This window comes from Patella vulgata, chromosome 3 (assembly GCF_932274485.2).
Source record: "Patella vulgata chromosome 3, xgPatVulg1.2, whole genome shotgun sequence".
In the NCBI taxonomy this organism is placed as follows: Eukaryota; Metazoa; Mollusca; class Gastropoda; family Patellidae; genus Patella; species Patella vulgata.
In genome coordinates, this window is record NC_065881.2 from 26,626,941 (window position 1) to 26,644,400 (window position 17,460).

At 33.9% G+C, this 17,460-nt stretch overlaps 1 protein-coding gene across 1 annotated transcript in view; it reads right to left on the reverse strand.

Annotated features, from left to right (window-relative positions):
- The window catches only part of LOC126815056 (membrane-bound transcription factor site-1 protease), a 40,834-nt gene that overhangs the window by 12,288 nt on the left and 11,086 nt on the right, over positions 1-17,460 (reverse strand). The window contains exons 6-16 of the mRNA XM_050540588.2: positions 15,660-15,728; positions 14,656-14,704; positions 11,596-11,712; positions 11,121-11,230; positions 10,763-10,879; positions 10,390-10,457; positions 10,160-10,262; positions 9,586-9,662; positions 8,349-8,423; positions 7,176-7,340; positions 2,218-2,314 (exon numbers count right to left, since the gene is read on the reverse strand). Of these exons, the coding sequence (XP_050396545.1) occupies positions 2,218-2,314; positions 7,176-7,340; positions 8,349-8,423; positions 9,586-9,662; positions 10,160-10,262; positions 10,390-10,457; positions 10,763-10,879; positions 11,121-11,230; positions 11,596-11,712; positions 14,656-14,704; positions 15,660-15,728 (1,047 nt within the window). The remainder of the gene's footprint in view (positions 1-2,217; positions 2,315-7,175; positions 7,341-8,348; positions 8,424-9,585; positions 9,663-10,159; positions 10,263-10,389; positions 10,458-10,762; positions 10,880-11,120; positions 11,231-11,595; positions 11,713-14,655; positions 14,705-15,659; positions 15,729-17,460) is intronic.

A 17,460-nucleotide genomic window follows, 5' to 3' on the forward strand; every position in this document is an offset into this window, starting at 1 on the left:
TGTCGGTCGGTTTATTCTGGTAGCTTTGTGCATTAGGTTTACATAAAAATGTGGGCAATTAATTTTTAAGTAGGGGCTGGCAGATGTCTTGGTTTGAGTTTGGAAAATGGTCTTGTCTGGTCTGAGTTAGACACTGGGCTATCAAACTACATGAAAACCAAATGTATTTATCTTTTTCAAAAGTATCGAGCAATCAAACTGATTATTTATACTTAGTCTAAGCATAAAATTTTCGCGATCAAACTCAGTCAAGGTATTGAAGTACCTGTTAGTAAAACTATACACTAAGTTTCATCCCTCTCCATCAGTTAGAATCAAAGTTATCTTGTCCCAAAGCATCGACCAATGAAATTGCTTAGGTCTTTTTAACTTTAGCCAGAATTGTTAATCATTGAACTCAGTCAAAACATTCACCTAATGAACATCTGCATCAAGTTTAAACATTCTACCTCAATTAAAAGCATAGTTAAACCAAATTCTTGACCAATTTAATTGCTTATCGCTACTTAGCCTAAGCAGAAAATTCTCATCATCGAACTTAGTCAAGGTATAGGTATAATGAATCTATACTTGGAGTTTCATTGCTCTCACCCAATCAGAACCAAAGTTATCTTGTTCCATGGTCTAAACCAATCAAATTGCTTATCTCTGCTTACCCTAAGCAGAAAATGCGCATGATCGAACTCTGTCAAGACATTCACCTAATAGATACCTATACCAAGTTTGAACATTCTACCTCAATTAGAAGAAGGGTTAATTGTGTTCCAAAGTCTCGACTAATCAGATTAAGGTCTCTGCCTAAGCAGAAAATGTTCAGCTTCGAACTTTGTTAAAGATACTTTCCCAGAAAAGTATTTGTCGGGTGGTTATTTCCAATAAAAGTATGTCAAGTTTGGTATATATGGAAAGTATAGACACCCAATCTTACTAGAAAAATACTGGATTACCCGAAAAGCGCCCATGGGGCAAGCACTGGGCAAAATTGTCAGGGTATCACTAACTGGCAACCCGACTGTTATCTTCCAGCTTATTGTGTGCCAGCTTAAGTGGGGGAACGGTTTTTATTTCTTGATCATATGGTTAGGCGGTTTTGGGAACATTGAGGGGTGTCAACGTACAAAGACTATGCAATTAAACGGCGGAAAAAGAAGTTGACAGAAATAATTAAGAATTTACTTAGGCCTCAATATGTATGGTAAATGTACAGTAAATAATGATAAAAACATTCTGAAAAATGGACCCTCCCACAATGAAGTTAAGTTGACAGACATTACGTCTAACAACAGCTTACTTATAGCTACAGGTATCCCCAGCGAATGCAAAATTTTGAGAGGGAATTGAAGCAAATATGCCAAGTGTAAACATTCTAGCTCAATTAGAAGGAGAGTTATTGTGTTCCTAAGTTTGACCAATCAAATTGCTTACGGTATTGCTGTAATGAAACTATAACACAAGTTTCATCACTCTCACTTAATTAGAACTAACGACTATTGTGTCCCAAAGCATCAACCAATCAAATTGATCATCTCTGCTTATCTTAAGCAGAAAAAGCTCATCTTCGAACTCCATCAAGACATTCACCTAATCAACATCTATACTACACCAAGTTTAAACATACTAGCTCAATTAGAAGGAGAGTTATTGTGTCCCAAAAAGTGTACCGGACAGACTCATTTTAATAGTCCGCTGCTTTCTTCGAAAGGTGGGGGGACAAAAAGTTTGATTATATGGACTTTGAGTGCTAAAACAGCACAAAAGTTTGATTATATGGACTTTGAGTGCTAAAACAGCACAAAAAGGACTAACAAATGTTCAAATTTTAAGATCGTTGGGAAGATGGCACTCAGAGGCATTCAGAAGTATATCAGGCTACCTTCATTTTCCTCTTAAATGTCAGTGTTACCTCCTTGAAGATACATTATGTAAGATTTAGATAAAGCTATGAGTGTTTGAAATTTTGTCAAGTTAGTCTTAACTGTCAAGTACCATTGCTACATTAATAAACAAATTTTCGTCATCATCCATTTATCGTCAAATCATTAAATGGCGAGAGGGTTCTAATCCATTGAATATCTAAGCCATCTGATGGCCTAGGCAGTTGATTATGGACTCATTATGTGAATAATTGTCTAAATAATAGTTTATATAACATTTAAAGCCAGAAAAAAGACCTGTAATAAGACAGATAAGTCATCAATAAGTAGAAATAAAACTTACATTAACGATAACAGGCATACCACCATAATATATAGGTTGTGTACAATACGGCCACATATATGGGCATTCTGTTAGATCTATATAACTTGGACTTAAACTGAAAAAAAAAAATTATAAGACACTGCAAAAAATAGTTTTCAGATGCTGATGAATCAATAACTGGCTGCATAACCATTTTTTTATCTCAAACCAGCGGTTGCCAGGCAAGATAAGCCCACATTTTGCAAGAGATTTATAGGAACAAGTTAAAAACAAAAGCGATTTTTCGTACAATCAGGCGCCATAATTCAGAAAGTTATGGTCTGAAATTCGCAAATATCGAAAGGGACTGATAAAAATTGTGACCTCTAGAGGGTCCACAACAGGACTTCCACTTTAAAATTTTCCCAGCTGGTCATTTTTCACGCGGAGAAAATGGTGCTATTTTTATCACACAATAAGAAGCCACAAAATAACACGATATTGAAATGCCAATCGGGTTTAATTGGGTCAAGGACAGTCACACAGAAATTTAATCTCACTTCAGCATTTATACCCACCTACCCAACCCCGCAATAAAGGAACACATGTAATCAATCATCATTTATTTATTTATACATAAATGAAATATAACAATAACAAGAAATATTAATTCATCGCAAGTACACTATTTTCTTACTTTATCTACATCATCCCCCGTAAATACTCGTCGGAACTCTAATGGAACTGTTTTGGTAGAACATCTTTTAATAGTCGATCTTCGTGTTCAAGTGACGTTTTATGTTCACTGGAGGCAGTGCAGTGCTCTACAAAAGCCGACTTTCTAAAATTCTGGGAACCAGTCACAACCTTCGTATTACATATTTTCTACACAATTTGCCATTTTGTCTGGCAGTTTCATTTCGATTTTCCCGAAATTTGAACTCAACCTTCATTATGGTGGAATGGTGATATATTTAAACAGTTTTTAAAATCGGATAAAAAAAATTGTGACCTCTAGAGAATCCACAAGCTAAAAAACGTGATTTTTCGTACAATCAGGGGCCATAATCCAGGAAGTGATGGTCTGACATGCGCAAATAGTGAAAGGAACCGAGATCTTTGGGACATAAACATAAATTTTAAGTTTCATTAAAATCTGATAACAATTGTGACTTGGGTTCACAATCTTGGTATGACATACTTTTACACTATTTGCATACAAGGAGCTGACATTTTGTCAGACTGTTTTGGTCCGATTTGCAAGAAATTGGAACTCAACCTTCATTAGGGTGTAACGGTAATAAATTTAAACGTTTTTTAAAATTGGATAAAAGTTGTGACCTCTAGTCTAGTGGATCCACAAGCTATAAACATGACTTTTCGTACAAACATTGGCCATAATCAAAAAAGTTACTGTCCGATCCACGTTTTTTGGATTGTAAACATATATTTCAAGTTTCATCAAAATCGGATAGAAATTGTGACTGCTAGAGTGTCCACAACCTTGATATTACATACTTTTACACTATTTGCGTACAAGTACCGGCCATTTTGTCTGGCAGTTTCGGTCAGATTTTAACGAAATCCTAACTTCACCTTCATTGATGTGTAACGGTGATATATTTAAACGTTTTTTACAATTGAATACAAATTGTAACTTTTAACAGGTCCACAAGCTAAAATTGCGATTTTTCAAGCAATCAGGGGCCATAATCCAGCAAGCTATGTTAGAATATGCGCAATTATCAAAAGGAATCGAGATTTTTGTGATATAAAAATAAATTTAAAGGTTCATCAAAATCAGATCAAAATTGTGTCTCCTAGAGGGTTCACAACCTTGATATACCATATTTTTTACACTATTTGCATACAAGGGGCGCCATTTTGTCCGGCAGTTTCGGTCAGATTTTCACAAAATTCGATCTCAACCATGATTAGGGTGCAACGGTGATTTATTTACACAATTTTTTAAATTGGATAAAAATTGTGACCTCTAGGGGGACCACAAGCTAAAAATGTGATTTTTCGTACAATCAAGGGCAACAATTTAGGAAGTTAAGATCCAATATGCGCGAATATCGAAAGGAACCAAGATCTTTGGGTTATAAACATGTATTTTAAGATTCATCAAAATCAGATCAAAATTGTGACCTCTAGAGGGTCCACAACCTTCATATACCATATGTTTACACTTTTTGCGTACAAGAGACGGCCATTTTATCCGGCAAAACGGTGATATATTCGAACTGGTTTTTAATTTGGATAATAATTGAGACCTCCAGAAGGACAACAAGCTAAAAATGTAATTTTTTGTACAATCAATGGCCATATAATTCAATAAGTTACAATCCGATATGCGCAAATATTGAAAGGAACCAAAATCTTTGGGTTATAAACATGCATTTCAAGTTTCATCAAAATCAGGTGAAAATTGTGACCTCTAGATTGTCCACAAGCTAAAAATGTCATTTTTCGTACAATCAGGGGCCATATTCCATTAAGTTATGGTCCAATACATATCAATATTGAAAGTAACCAAGATCTTTGGGAGATAGACCCATATTTCGTCAAAATCAGATTAAAATTGTGACCTGTAGAGTGTCAACAGACAAATGTGAACGGACGGATGGACTGGGGCGACGACAATATACGTCCACATGAAAATTATCTAAGTCAATTCTATAAACATCATAAATAAAATGATGATGTAGAACCTTGAAATGTGATATATATTTCATTGCGCCACATGATCCTCCCTTCTGGCGTATCACATTTTTAAAGAAGACTGACTGCCAACAAGAGTATATATTTTTGTATACACTGGATGATGAGAGATGATAATCATTAAAATGTCGCAATAATTCCCTGACATGCTTGACACCATTTTCGCGTATAGCTAAGTAACCTTGATATTTGATGGTTGGATTTTGATCCAGTTGGACAAATGTCGTAGAGAACAAGCCAACAGTGAGGCTCATGTCCCCTGCCGAAATCCGAAAATAAAAAGATTTAACATATTAATTAATTACTCATTTATCTTTTTCAAAAGTATCGAGTAATCAAACTGATTATCTATGCATAAAATGTTGACTATCAAACTCACGTTTTGAAGTAACTGGCAGTATCAAAGTTATCTTGTCCCAAAGCATTGACCAAAGAAATTGCTAAGCTCTGCTTAGCTTTAATAGGAAATACATGTATTAATCATTGAACTCAGTCAAGACAATCGCCTAATTAACATCTATGTTCCAAAGTCTTGATCAATAAAATTGCTTATCACTACTTACCGGTAGCCTTCGCAGAAAATTCTCATTACCGATCTTAGTCAGTGTATTGATATAATGGATCTATACTCAAACTTTTTCATCACTCTCACCCAATTAGAACCAAAGTTATTCTGTTCCAAAGTCTCAACCAATCAAATTACTCATGAATGAACTATGTCAAGGCATTCACGTAATAGACACCTACACCAAATTTGAACATTCTACCTCAATTAGAAGGAGAGTTATTGTGTTCCAAAGTCTCGATCTATCAGATTGAAGTCTCTACTTTGCACAAGCTGAAAATGCTCAGCATCAAACTTAAGGTATTGATGTAATGAAACTATACACAAAGTTCCACTAGTATCCCTGAACTAGAAAAAAAGTTGTTGAGTTCCAAAGTCTCAACCAATCAAATTGCTGATCGCTCTGCTTACCCGACCCGAAAATGGTCTCATAATCAAACTTAGTCAAGGTATTGATATGACGAAACTATACACCAAGTTTCATTACTCTCACTTAATTAGAACTAAAGTTATTGTGTCCCAAAGCATCAACCAATCAAATTGCTTATCTCTGCTTACCCTAAGCAGACAATGTTCATCTTCGAACAACATCAAGGCATTCACCTAATCAACGCCTACACCAAGTTTGAAAATTCTACCTCAATTTGAAGGAGTTATTGTGTTCCAAAGTCTCGACCAATCAAATTGCTTATTGCTCTGCTTACCCTGAGCAGAAAATGCTCATTATCAAACTTGTCAAGGTATTGATGTAATGGAATTATACACCAAATTTCATCACCCTCACTTAATTAGAACTAAAGTTATTGTGTCCAAAAGCATCAACTTATCAAATTGAATATCTTTGCTTGAACTCCCATCAAGACATTCGCCTAATAAACACCTACACAAAGTTTGAACATTCTAGCTCAATCACAAGGAAAGTTATTGTGTCCCAAAAAGTGTGATGGGAGGACAGACGAGCTGGCAGGCAAGCAGGCAGAGGGAGAGAGGGAGAGACAGACAGACGAACCCATTTTAATAGTCCCCTGCTTTCTTCGAAAGGTGGGGGAAAATAAAACTTTTCTTTCATTAAACCTAGTCAAGTCATGTCATAGCCATAATTTACCCAAAAAACTAGCTACAGTATCATCGCAGGTTCCAAAATAGTTTGACCCACGTAACATCGGAATATGTGGTGAAGGAACCATTTGTGTTATAAACTGATTCTTTAATATATCATAATAATGCTGTCTAATCTTTAATGTCGATTACAAGTCTGTTACTATGTTTTTGTTTGTGATTTTTGTTTATAGTACACTGTAACAAATCATGTTATAAATTGTACATGGACGTTTTCTATAATTTCTGCTGATTTAGCCTATTTCATAAATAGGTTATTTCTGACTTTGTTGTAAGTGACGTAACATTGGTTAGTTCATTGTTCTAAAGATTAATACCAACAAAGGTGGATTTGAACTGGTGATTAGTAGTTTGTTAAATGGTCATAACTGCTGCAACTTGATACCACTTTGATCACGAACCTAAGACTAAACCATAGTTGTTATTGCGAGTCAGAAATATAATGAAATGGACTGAGTGGAGCAGGTTTTATTAGTCACAATTCATAACAACTTGTATTACAGAGGATGATTTATATGGAATATAGAATTAAAATATGGCTGTATACGAGAGTGACCTATAATACTGAGTTGAATATCATTGTACTCACCTTGCTTGTGGTTTATAAGTTCTTAATGTCTGGTAAGCTCTTAATAAATCAAGTTTACCAAAACCCTGTTCAAACATATTCACATCTGGTAATCTTCTGGCAGATGCCATTAAAGCTTGTTTCATGCTGGCTGGATTTAATATATCTTTACGATCAAGAACAGCACTAAAAATTGTATAAATTTGTATAACAGAAATTTTACAATACAGATTTGCATTTTCTCAGTTTTACTGTATTTTTATTGTTTGTAAATATAAATTTTAGGATCAACATATTTGACAATCAGTAGTTAAATCGTCTTAATTTGTTACTAAAATCTGACTATTATTTCAATTAAATACTTCTTTTGTCATAGAAAAAAAAATACTGTTTATGTAGGTTGCTAGGCTATGAAGCATACGCCCACAACATGCAGCTAAGTTGTCCAATTTCAAGAGTTGTCATATACGTATTCTTTTGTAGGTAATGCAAGTATTTCAAGATTAACAGCCCATTAAGTAATAGTTAAAATTTCATTGAGAATCAGGCAAAAACTTGAGCCTCTTCAGAGTCTTAAGATTTTTCAAAGTGATCAAGGGTCATAAATCTAGCAGTAATTATTGGAAATTGTTAAAGGCTCAATACCACTCTTGTTGTAACTGAATAATATGTCCCAATCTTTATTCTGGTCAACAAATTGTACTATTTTACAATATTCCAATTAATTGATGATGCAAATTTCATCTTAACACACCTAATTTAAAAAATTGGAAAAATTCAACTAAATGATTTGAAAAGCCTGACGTAAAGCTTTTCAAATGTGACTTAGATTTAAAAATATTTTTGAACCCTCTGGACAAGTAAAATAGGATTTAATGGATAATTTACACAACAGGTAGGACACTAACACATCTAGTACTTAGAATAAGGCTATTTTTTTATTTTTTGGAGCTGTCAAGCCAGCAAGAGTGTTATTGTCCCTTTAAAAGTCAATAGGATTCTTCATCTACGAACATAAACACTGAATATCAATGTCCAATCAATCAGGTGAAAACCATAGCCTCTAAAGCATCCAAAAGCACAGGTGGGGGTGACTACAATATACAACCACATTTCAATTTGGTTGTATAAAAATGCTGACCTTATTGTTTGTTATGAGTTTTATATTTCATTGATAATTAACAATAAACAAACCTGGCTAATAAAGTAACAGCACCAGCTACAACAGGTGAAGCAACACTTGTTCCTGATAATGTTCTACAACCACCCCTATAACAATAAAAACAGCAAATATCAACCCATTAAGTAATTATCAGGAATCATTAGAATTTGTTTGGCTTCTAGTTCTGCCACATGCTAACGTTTAGTATACAAAACATTTAATATCATGGATTTAGTCGTTTCAAGATATCAAAAATTGCTGAAAATCAATATATTTTTTTGTCTCATAACCATAACCCACTGTGTATTAATTTAAAGTCAATCGGATGATAATTTTGGTCTTGAGAGCATTCACAACAATTTTCAAAGTCATCAAGGGCCATAACTCTTGCAATAATTATCAGAATTTGTTTAAAAATTCAATAAGGTTCGTCATCTCAGGACCATCAACACTGTATAACTTTAAGGTCAATTGGATGACAACTTTGGTCTGTAGAGTGAGAACAAGAATTTTCAAAGAGCTCAAGGACTGTAACTCTAGCAGTAATTATCGGATATCGGCTTCTTCGTCTCATGACATTAAACACTGTGTATAAATTTAAAGTCAGTTGGATGATAGCTTTGGTCCATAGAGTATCCACAAGATTTCTCAAAAAGGCCATGGGCCACAACACTGGCAGTAATTATTGGAAATTGTTGAAAATCAATGGGCTTCTTCGTCTTACGGTCATAAACACTGTGTATAAATTTAAAGTGAATCGGATATTAACTTAGCCTCTAGATCGTCCACAAGCTTTTTCAGAGAGGTCAACAGGCTTCTTCATCTCATGACCTTTAACACTGTGTTATTTAAAGTCAATCGGATATAAACAGTAGCCTCTAGAATTCCTAGTGTGTCCAGAAGAGTTTTCAAAGAGGTCAATGGGAGTTATTATCGGAAATCGATAAAAATCAATAGGCTTCTTCGCCTCGTGGCCTAAATTTAAATTCAATCGGATATTAACTTTCGTTACTAGAGCGTCCACAAATAACTGGTTTTGTGATACCCTACTACTGGTGTCACCACATCAAGTTCATTATGACTTGGATCCTATTTAAGTTTATGTTATTCAAATGGTTTTGGATTCCTCTCTCTTTATATTTATTTGATTCACATTTCAATGTGGGTGTACAAAGAGGAAAATGAAAGATTTTTTATTTAGTATTGTGGCCCAGATATGTTAATATATCATTGAAAATGACCATTTGTAATGTATAGTGTAAATCTTACTTTAGAGCTGAACCTCTAACAGATGAACCATAAGTAACAATATCAGGTTTAACACGTCCATAACCAGCTGGTAATTCCTGTAATAAAAATGTACTATACTAATACACCTAGTTATAAAACTGAATATTATGTAGAGCTGGGTATAGCACTGTATTCTCGATATGTAAACAGATTATCAAGCAATAATATGATTTGTATTGTATTGATTTGTATAACAAAGTAATTATTTATAAAGAAAACAGAAGGATAACTGAATGCTTGATATATTTTGTGTCAATAAAACTTTGAAATAAAATTACAATAATGTTTTCTAGTAATGAGAACTCAACACAACAACATAATTAACTACACTCTACGAAACTTATATCTCACAGAGTTCTGTATAGGTCTGTTTGATCATAATTCTTAGTGTATTGTAAAGAACCAATTCAGAGTATTACGATTCAATATCCAAACGTAATGCATTGATTGAATGATCTAGCATGTCTGCACTAAAATAGTCATGTCCCATAATTCTGTGGTCATTGGGTCCAATTGTGTTATTTAACTTGCTATTAATGATAACACATCTTACCCATGTTGTCATTCCTCTGGAAGAAAATCGTGCTATTTGATTCTCAAAGTTAATACCACCAACACCTATAACATCCATCTGATCAGCTGGGTTATTTAATGTCCTTTAATATAAACATAAATAATATAGCTAATAATATATCAAAGTTTGTGATCACTGTTTTTGTCATAATTCATAATTTTACTTGCTTAACCATGAACCATTAACCATGAAAAGGTCAGAATTCTTACCCATAGAGAGGTCCATCATTTCCTATAGCTGAAACCATTATCACATTATTAGCTGTAAGTTCCCAAACCTGAAAAAATCAAATTATAAGAAGAGACTGGGCACAAGTAGCAAAGTTATCTAAAATCAATATCAACAACAACCACCTTACAAGTTACTGACAGCTAACAATTTTTGTTGTATTTTAGTATATCAAAGCCCATTAAGTGTAGATTATCAAAATTGTACATTAACTTATTAACAATTTATAAACAAATTAGCTTAGTAATAATTACATAATACTACTATTATACTTTTTGTTTTATCTAAAACTGAACTTATTCTCACAAGCTCAATCACTCAGACATTAGTTCATAAACCTCTATATAAATGTACCTTATCAACAAAAGGATGATCCATAAAATCTGGTCCACCAATACTTAAGTTTAATATATTTATCTTCTTCAATATTGCATAGTTAAACGCATCCAAAAACCAAGATGTATAGGATACCTTTAATAGAAAAATTACATTAATATCAATGATGAATTAGATATTTTTTAATGCAAGATATACAATACAAGCCAAACAAGAATCATTTAGCTGGCTATGACAATTTGTTTCTTTTTGGATATCCGTTACATATTCCCTGTAGTATAGTAAAAATTATTTGAAATAATTAATTATTAAACAAAAGTAAAAACAAAACAGTACACAAGTTGTACTACTAATTATATAATAAACACAACATTACCTGATTATTAGTGAAGACACGAAACACGTAAATATCAGCATCTGGTGCAAATCCAAGACATTCATTAGAGCTAGATATAACACCAGTAACAAACGTACCATGTCCTAGACCTGTAAAAATATACAAGTCATAGAAAACTATTCACAGACAGATAAACCATAAATAGCTATATTACATGTTACAAGCAAACTTTGTGGGGGAAGGGATGAATCAGCAACACAATTGTCTAGTCATTTGGAGTTTTGCCTACAGTACCTAATATTCTTCAAACTTCATTATTCAAGAAGGGATCAATCAAATTGCTCATTACTCCACTTAACCTGAATAAAAAATGCTCATCAAATCTTGTCAAAGGATGAAATGTAATTATACACCAAGTCCCATCACAACAACTCAGTTGTGTTCCAAATAGTTCAATCGTCAGATAGACCTGTTTTAATAGTTTGCTGTGGGGACAATACAAATTAATATTTACCATCATCCAAAGTTTTTTCATTGGTCCAGTTTGTTCTATCTTTTATTCTACCCTTTTTAAAGTGAGGATGATCTGATGCTAGTCCAGTATCAAATATAGCAACTTTTACACCACTACCTAAACAAAGAAAATTTATGTAAGTGATATTGTTCATTCTCATGCTATGATATAATTTAAATTTATATAAAGCTATCACATTTTGTAAGTCAAGACATTCACTTAAAGGAGCTAAATCGCTAATATTTGCGACCTAGAAATTGACACAAATGGATCGCAACGCATATAACAATGTAATATGAATGTATATAAACTGATTTGCATTCAATCGTTTCCGATTTTACTCTAATTTCAAATCAGTTATGCTTGCCGAAATATGCCAGAAGTCTTAATCGAATGTCAATCTCTAATGTCTGGTTATTCCAGTCTACACCAATAGTATTTCTTGCGCATGCTCTCCAGATAAGAATATGAGGTCACCGTTTGACATGACTTGTGGAATATGTCTAGCCTCGTTACAAATGGCGCAGAAATGCATTATGGTATACGATTACCCACAAAAGAATAAATATGCAACAACCCTTGTCGACCACCCAGACAATTTGGCTGCTATTGGCGTATGTTTTGTTGCCTGGCAACCTTATTTTTTTTATTCATTTGCCCAGTAACAAACTCGGTCGCTGTGTGTGTGAGGATGACTCAACCAATGTATTTTGATATTTGTCGACGACTAAACTAGACTTTTTGTGTGGAAGTTTGCTTGTGGAAGAGTTATCTGGCATTCATAATTATGAGGTAATGATTAAGTCAGGCAGTATGTTAATTAGACCGTCAATAAGCACTAGTTAACTGGTGGTGTATATAGACAGTGATGAGATCATCACCAATCAACCAGATTAGGGCTGTAATTAAACTAGAGTATCGGTAGCACTGCAATATATGTCCATTTTCTTGTTTTGATTGATATGTTACTTTTTAAAATGAAGAGAATGAAATACAAAATGGCTGCACTAACTGTAATATGACCAGAGGTAAAGAAGGCTAGACGTTGGATTTGTTTTGCTAAATTTACAGACTAAATATTAACCAAAAAGTAGGTGTGACACCGCCCCTGGGGGTTAGATATGGAACAATATAAATAAGTACAACCCTATGGTGGATCAGATCTGTTAATAATTTTAACCTGTAGATTATTTACAGACAAAATATTAACAAAAAGTGAGTGTGGGTATAAGGAATAAGTTTAATGTGTTACAAGATAATCCATTCAGAATTGTGGCCAGGCAGGATACGCCCACATTTTGCAAGAGACGGATAGAGAACAAGCTAAAAACAAAAACGATTTTTCGTACAATCAGGGGCCATAATCCAGAAAGTTATGGTCTGAAATGGGCAAATGTCAAAAGGGACTGGGATTTTTCGAATATCATCAAAATCAGTTAAAAATTGTGACCTCTAGAGGGCCCATAACCTTTGTATTACATACTTATACACAATTTGCGTACAAAGAGCGGCCATTTTGTCTGGAAGTTTCATTTCAATTTTCCCGAATCTTCATTATGGTGTAATGGTGATATATCTAAAAGGTTTTTAAAATCGGAAAAAAAATTGCGACCTCTCGAGAATCCACAAGCTAAAAATGCTCTTTTTCGACCAATCAGGGGCCATAACCCAGGAAGTTACGTTCGGATATGTGTGTTTATTAAAACGAACCAAGATCTTTGATAAAAACATATATTTAAAGTTTCATCCAAATCGGATAAAAACTGTGGCCTCTAAAGGGTCAACAACCTTGATATACCATATTTTTAAATCGGATAAAAATTGTGACCTCTATAGGTACCACAAGCTCAAACATGATTTTTCGTACAATCAAGGGCCATAATTCAGGAAGTTACGATTCGATATGCGCGAATATTGACAGGAACCAAGATCTTTAGGTTATAAACATGCATTTCAAGTTTCATCAAAATCGGATGAAAATTGTGACGTCTAGGAGGTCCACTACCAAGATATACCAGATGTTTACACTATTTGCGTACAAGGGGCGGCCATTTTGTCTGACAGTTTTAGTCCGATTTGGGTGGAACGGTGATATACTAAAATGTTTTTTTAAATCGGATAAAAATTGTGACCTTTAGAGGGACCACAAGCTAAAAGCGCAATTTTTCGTACAATCAGGGGCCATAATTCAGGAAGTTACGATTCGATATGCGCGAATATCGAAAGGAACCAAGATCTTTGGGTTATAAACATGCATTTCAGCTTTCATCAAAATCGGATCAAAATTGTGACCTCTAAAGTGTCCACAATCTAAAAACGTGATTTTTCGTACAATCGGGGGCCATAATCTATGAAGTTATGGTCCGATACATGCCAATATCAAAATGAACTGAGATCTTTGGGAGATAGAGCTATATTTCAAGTTTCGTCATAATCAGATAAAAATTGTGACCTGCAGAGTGTATACAAACAAATTGTGGATGGACGAACGAACGGACGGACAGGGGCGATGACACTATATGTCCACGTTCCAAGATGATACATTCAGAATTACGGCCAGTATACGATAAACACAAAAATTGAGCATGGCTCTCCCCCTAGGAGTCGGGACATAGACCAAAATCAATAGTTGCCATCCTTAGGCTATAATGAATACATATGCCAAGTTCCAAGACAATTCATTAAGAATTGTGGCCTGTGGCTCTGATCCTGGGAGGTCGGGCATTCACCAAAAACAATTGGGATCATCCTTAGGGTATAAGGAATAGGTATGCAAAGTTTCAAAATGATCCGTTAAGAATTGCGGCTTGTAGATGACACACAGACACACACAAAAGTTAGGTGTGGCTCTGTCCAAGGGGGTCGCGCATGCACCCCAAAAAATATTGAGGTCATCCTTTGGGTATAAGGAATAAGTATGAAAAGTTTTCAAGATAATCTATTAAGAATATAAAATCTAGATTATTGAAAACTAGAGTAGCTTCCCTTAACAATTATTGTCTAAATTCATTACTGACAGCATTGTTATTTTTACAAATTTTGTGAATACACTGCACATACCTGTATATCCCATACTCCATAATATTTCTGCTTGTAGAGCCGACACAATCTGAAAGACGTGATATTACATATTGTGATGTCTGTACATTCATGTAAATAAGGAAAGTAAAATAGAATTATATCATGCATGATATGGTAAAGTAATTATGACCTATGTACCTCTCCCCCCCCCACCCCTTAACTTAAAAATAATTATTATAAACTAAAGCCCCAACATGCCAGAATGAAGGTTTTTTCAAAAGGCATTTAGGACTAAAAATAATTCAAATTTGTCAATTCAAAACTTAACGTAAGTTTCTATTGATTTCACACTGCCATCTGCAGGAGTTTCAGATAAATAAAAGAAATAACAAGAGGCTGAAAAAGCGAATAAATTTCTGTGAATACATAACCAAAATTACGTAAAATCAAAACATGTCCATCCAGCAGTACAAAATTAACAGAATCCCATGTGTGGCAAATTTGATTTGTTACCCTTGATCAAATATCTCAAAGTTTGACCTTAACAAAATTCTGAACAACAGAATTTTCAGTAAACAGATCTTCAAGAAATGTGAAATTGGTCTTTTACAGCAGTGCACCAAATTTCAATCAAACATCTTAAAGTTAAGACATACAACATCGATATAAACCCAAAATAAATAGATAAAACCAGGACTTCCACTTCAAAATTTTCACACTCAGTCATTTTTGATAATGCACGAAAACTTTGCAAATGAAATACATATTTCATGTTTTTATTTATGGTAGTGTATCATGAATACACAAAAATTTATATATTGGACTAAAATATGAAATATTAGTGGGGCTTTTAATAATTATTCATTAATGAAGTGTTGTTCTCACTTGGATATTTCTTAAGTAGCTTTTATTAGCAATATTTCTTACTTGGTTAAAGACAAATAATAACAACCTTGACATTAGCACATATTTCTAACAGTTGAGATATGAACATTCTGACTTGTGGAAGAATAATTTTATCAGCATAGTACATGTATACTCACCTGTTTAGGAACAGCCCTCTTCAACTGTCTAGATCTATGACGATTTGGAGAATGCCAATAAGCTGTTCCCTAGTAAAAATAATATCATTTTCATGTATGTCTTTTAATACAAAATGTACAATTTACCAAATGAATTGTAATTCCTTTATTTATGATATGTGCAATAATTTCGCAAAGATTTAAAGAAGTAAATTTATTTTGTCTATAACAGCAATCTAAAAATTTCCACACAAATGAGGATGTCTTAATATTCTCTTCAAGTGGAAAATATTGAAAGACTTCTGAACATGGCTTTACAGAGCGCTGAATATCAATAGGGTTTGTCCTCTCATGACCTTTTCAGAAAAGAGGACATAATTCCACATAATTAAGAAGGGTGCGGAACCACTGAATATCAACTGGGTCCATCCTCTCGTGACCTAACATCAAATTTGGATAAAATCCAAAACAGCCCTTCCACGCAATCGAAATATCATTCAAAGACATCTAATAACATTAAAATGAAAAATAAATAGTAAATAAAACCATAAAGCACATAAAGTGATTTCTGTATGTCAAAAAGTGTAAAAGTGACTGTTTTTCTCCTTAAGGATTAGTGTTGAGAATCGGATAGAGATTTGGGATCCGAATACGTTTGATTTCTTATTTGTTATAAGTGTCTGTGTATATCAATTAGGAATTGGTGACCGGTGGGCAAATAATACTGTCGATTTGGAATTTTTTTGAGCCGTGAAAAGAAAAAAACATGCCTGCCTTTAGCCACATATTAGCCATTATTAGGACTATCCACGAAATATCCAAAAAATCAATGAGGTGAAGAAATTTTTGTATCACTACCCCTCCAACTCCCTGAACTGCCACTTATCATTCATCTCAATCAACACCAATAACACCGCTATGACAGGTTACATTTATTTCACCAAGGTCATTCTACTCGTTCTTGTAATCTACTGCTATTGAACCAATCAGTAAGTGAGAATAAACCTGACCTTGGTCGGTATGAATAAATTTCATTGCGGGAATTTTAAACTCTAGCATCATATCCAGTAAAAAAACAGCGAAAATGAAGGAATATTTCTTTATTTACTTCTTTCGTTGCATACTTTTACTTTTTTTCGGTATTGAAACATTTATAATACACTAAAATCTGATTAAGAGTAACAACTCATTAAAGATACATTATGGGAGATTTTAACAGAGATGACCAAAAATAGATGACCAAAGAAGAATATATTGAAAATTTCAGTCAAATTACTTTATTCTGAACAAAGTTATCACCACTGTAATTTTTGACTAGAAATAGGAGTCAACTCTCTCTTCACCGTCTCCGAGAATGGCCGATTGTTTGATTGACAGGCGTTAACTCCACCTACATAATCTCTATTATCAAGTAACATTTTCAATGGCTGTGGTACCGTTAGCCTATTCGGTTTGAGACGTGGTTGCAATTCAATTCGTATCACATTTATTTTTACTACAAATTAAAAATAAGACTTTTAATATAGATAAGAAGCGAAAGTTTGAAAGGAATAGACCAAATCAATGAGGCATAATTATAACCGACTTCTTCAATCTTTTTAGCCTGCGTGTACTCCTGAAGCAGAAAAATTGAAATAGAAAACAGTGATCCAATCTGGGGTGATGTTAGCTGCGATGTTTATCAATTTCCATAATTTTTCTGTAAACGCAAGTGACAAAAGAGCGTATAATACCAACATCCAAACTCTCATTTTAACCACAACTAAACATAATATCAAGGCCGTATATATCAAACTTTCAATCAAATTGATTGACATGCGGC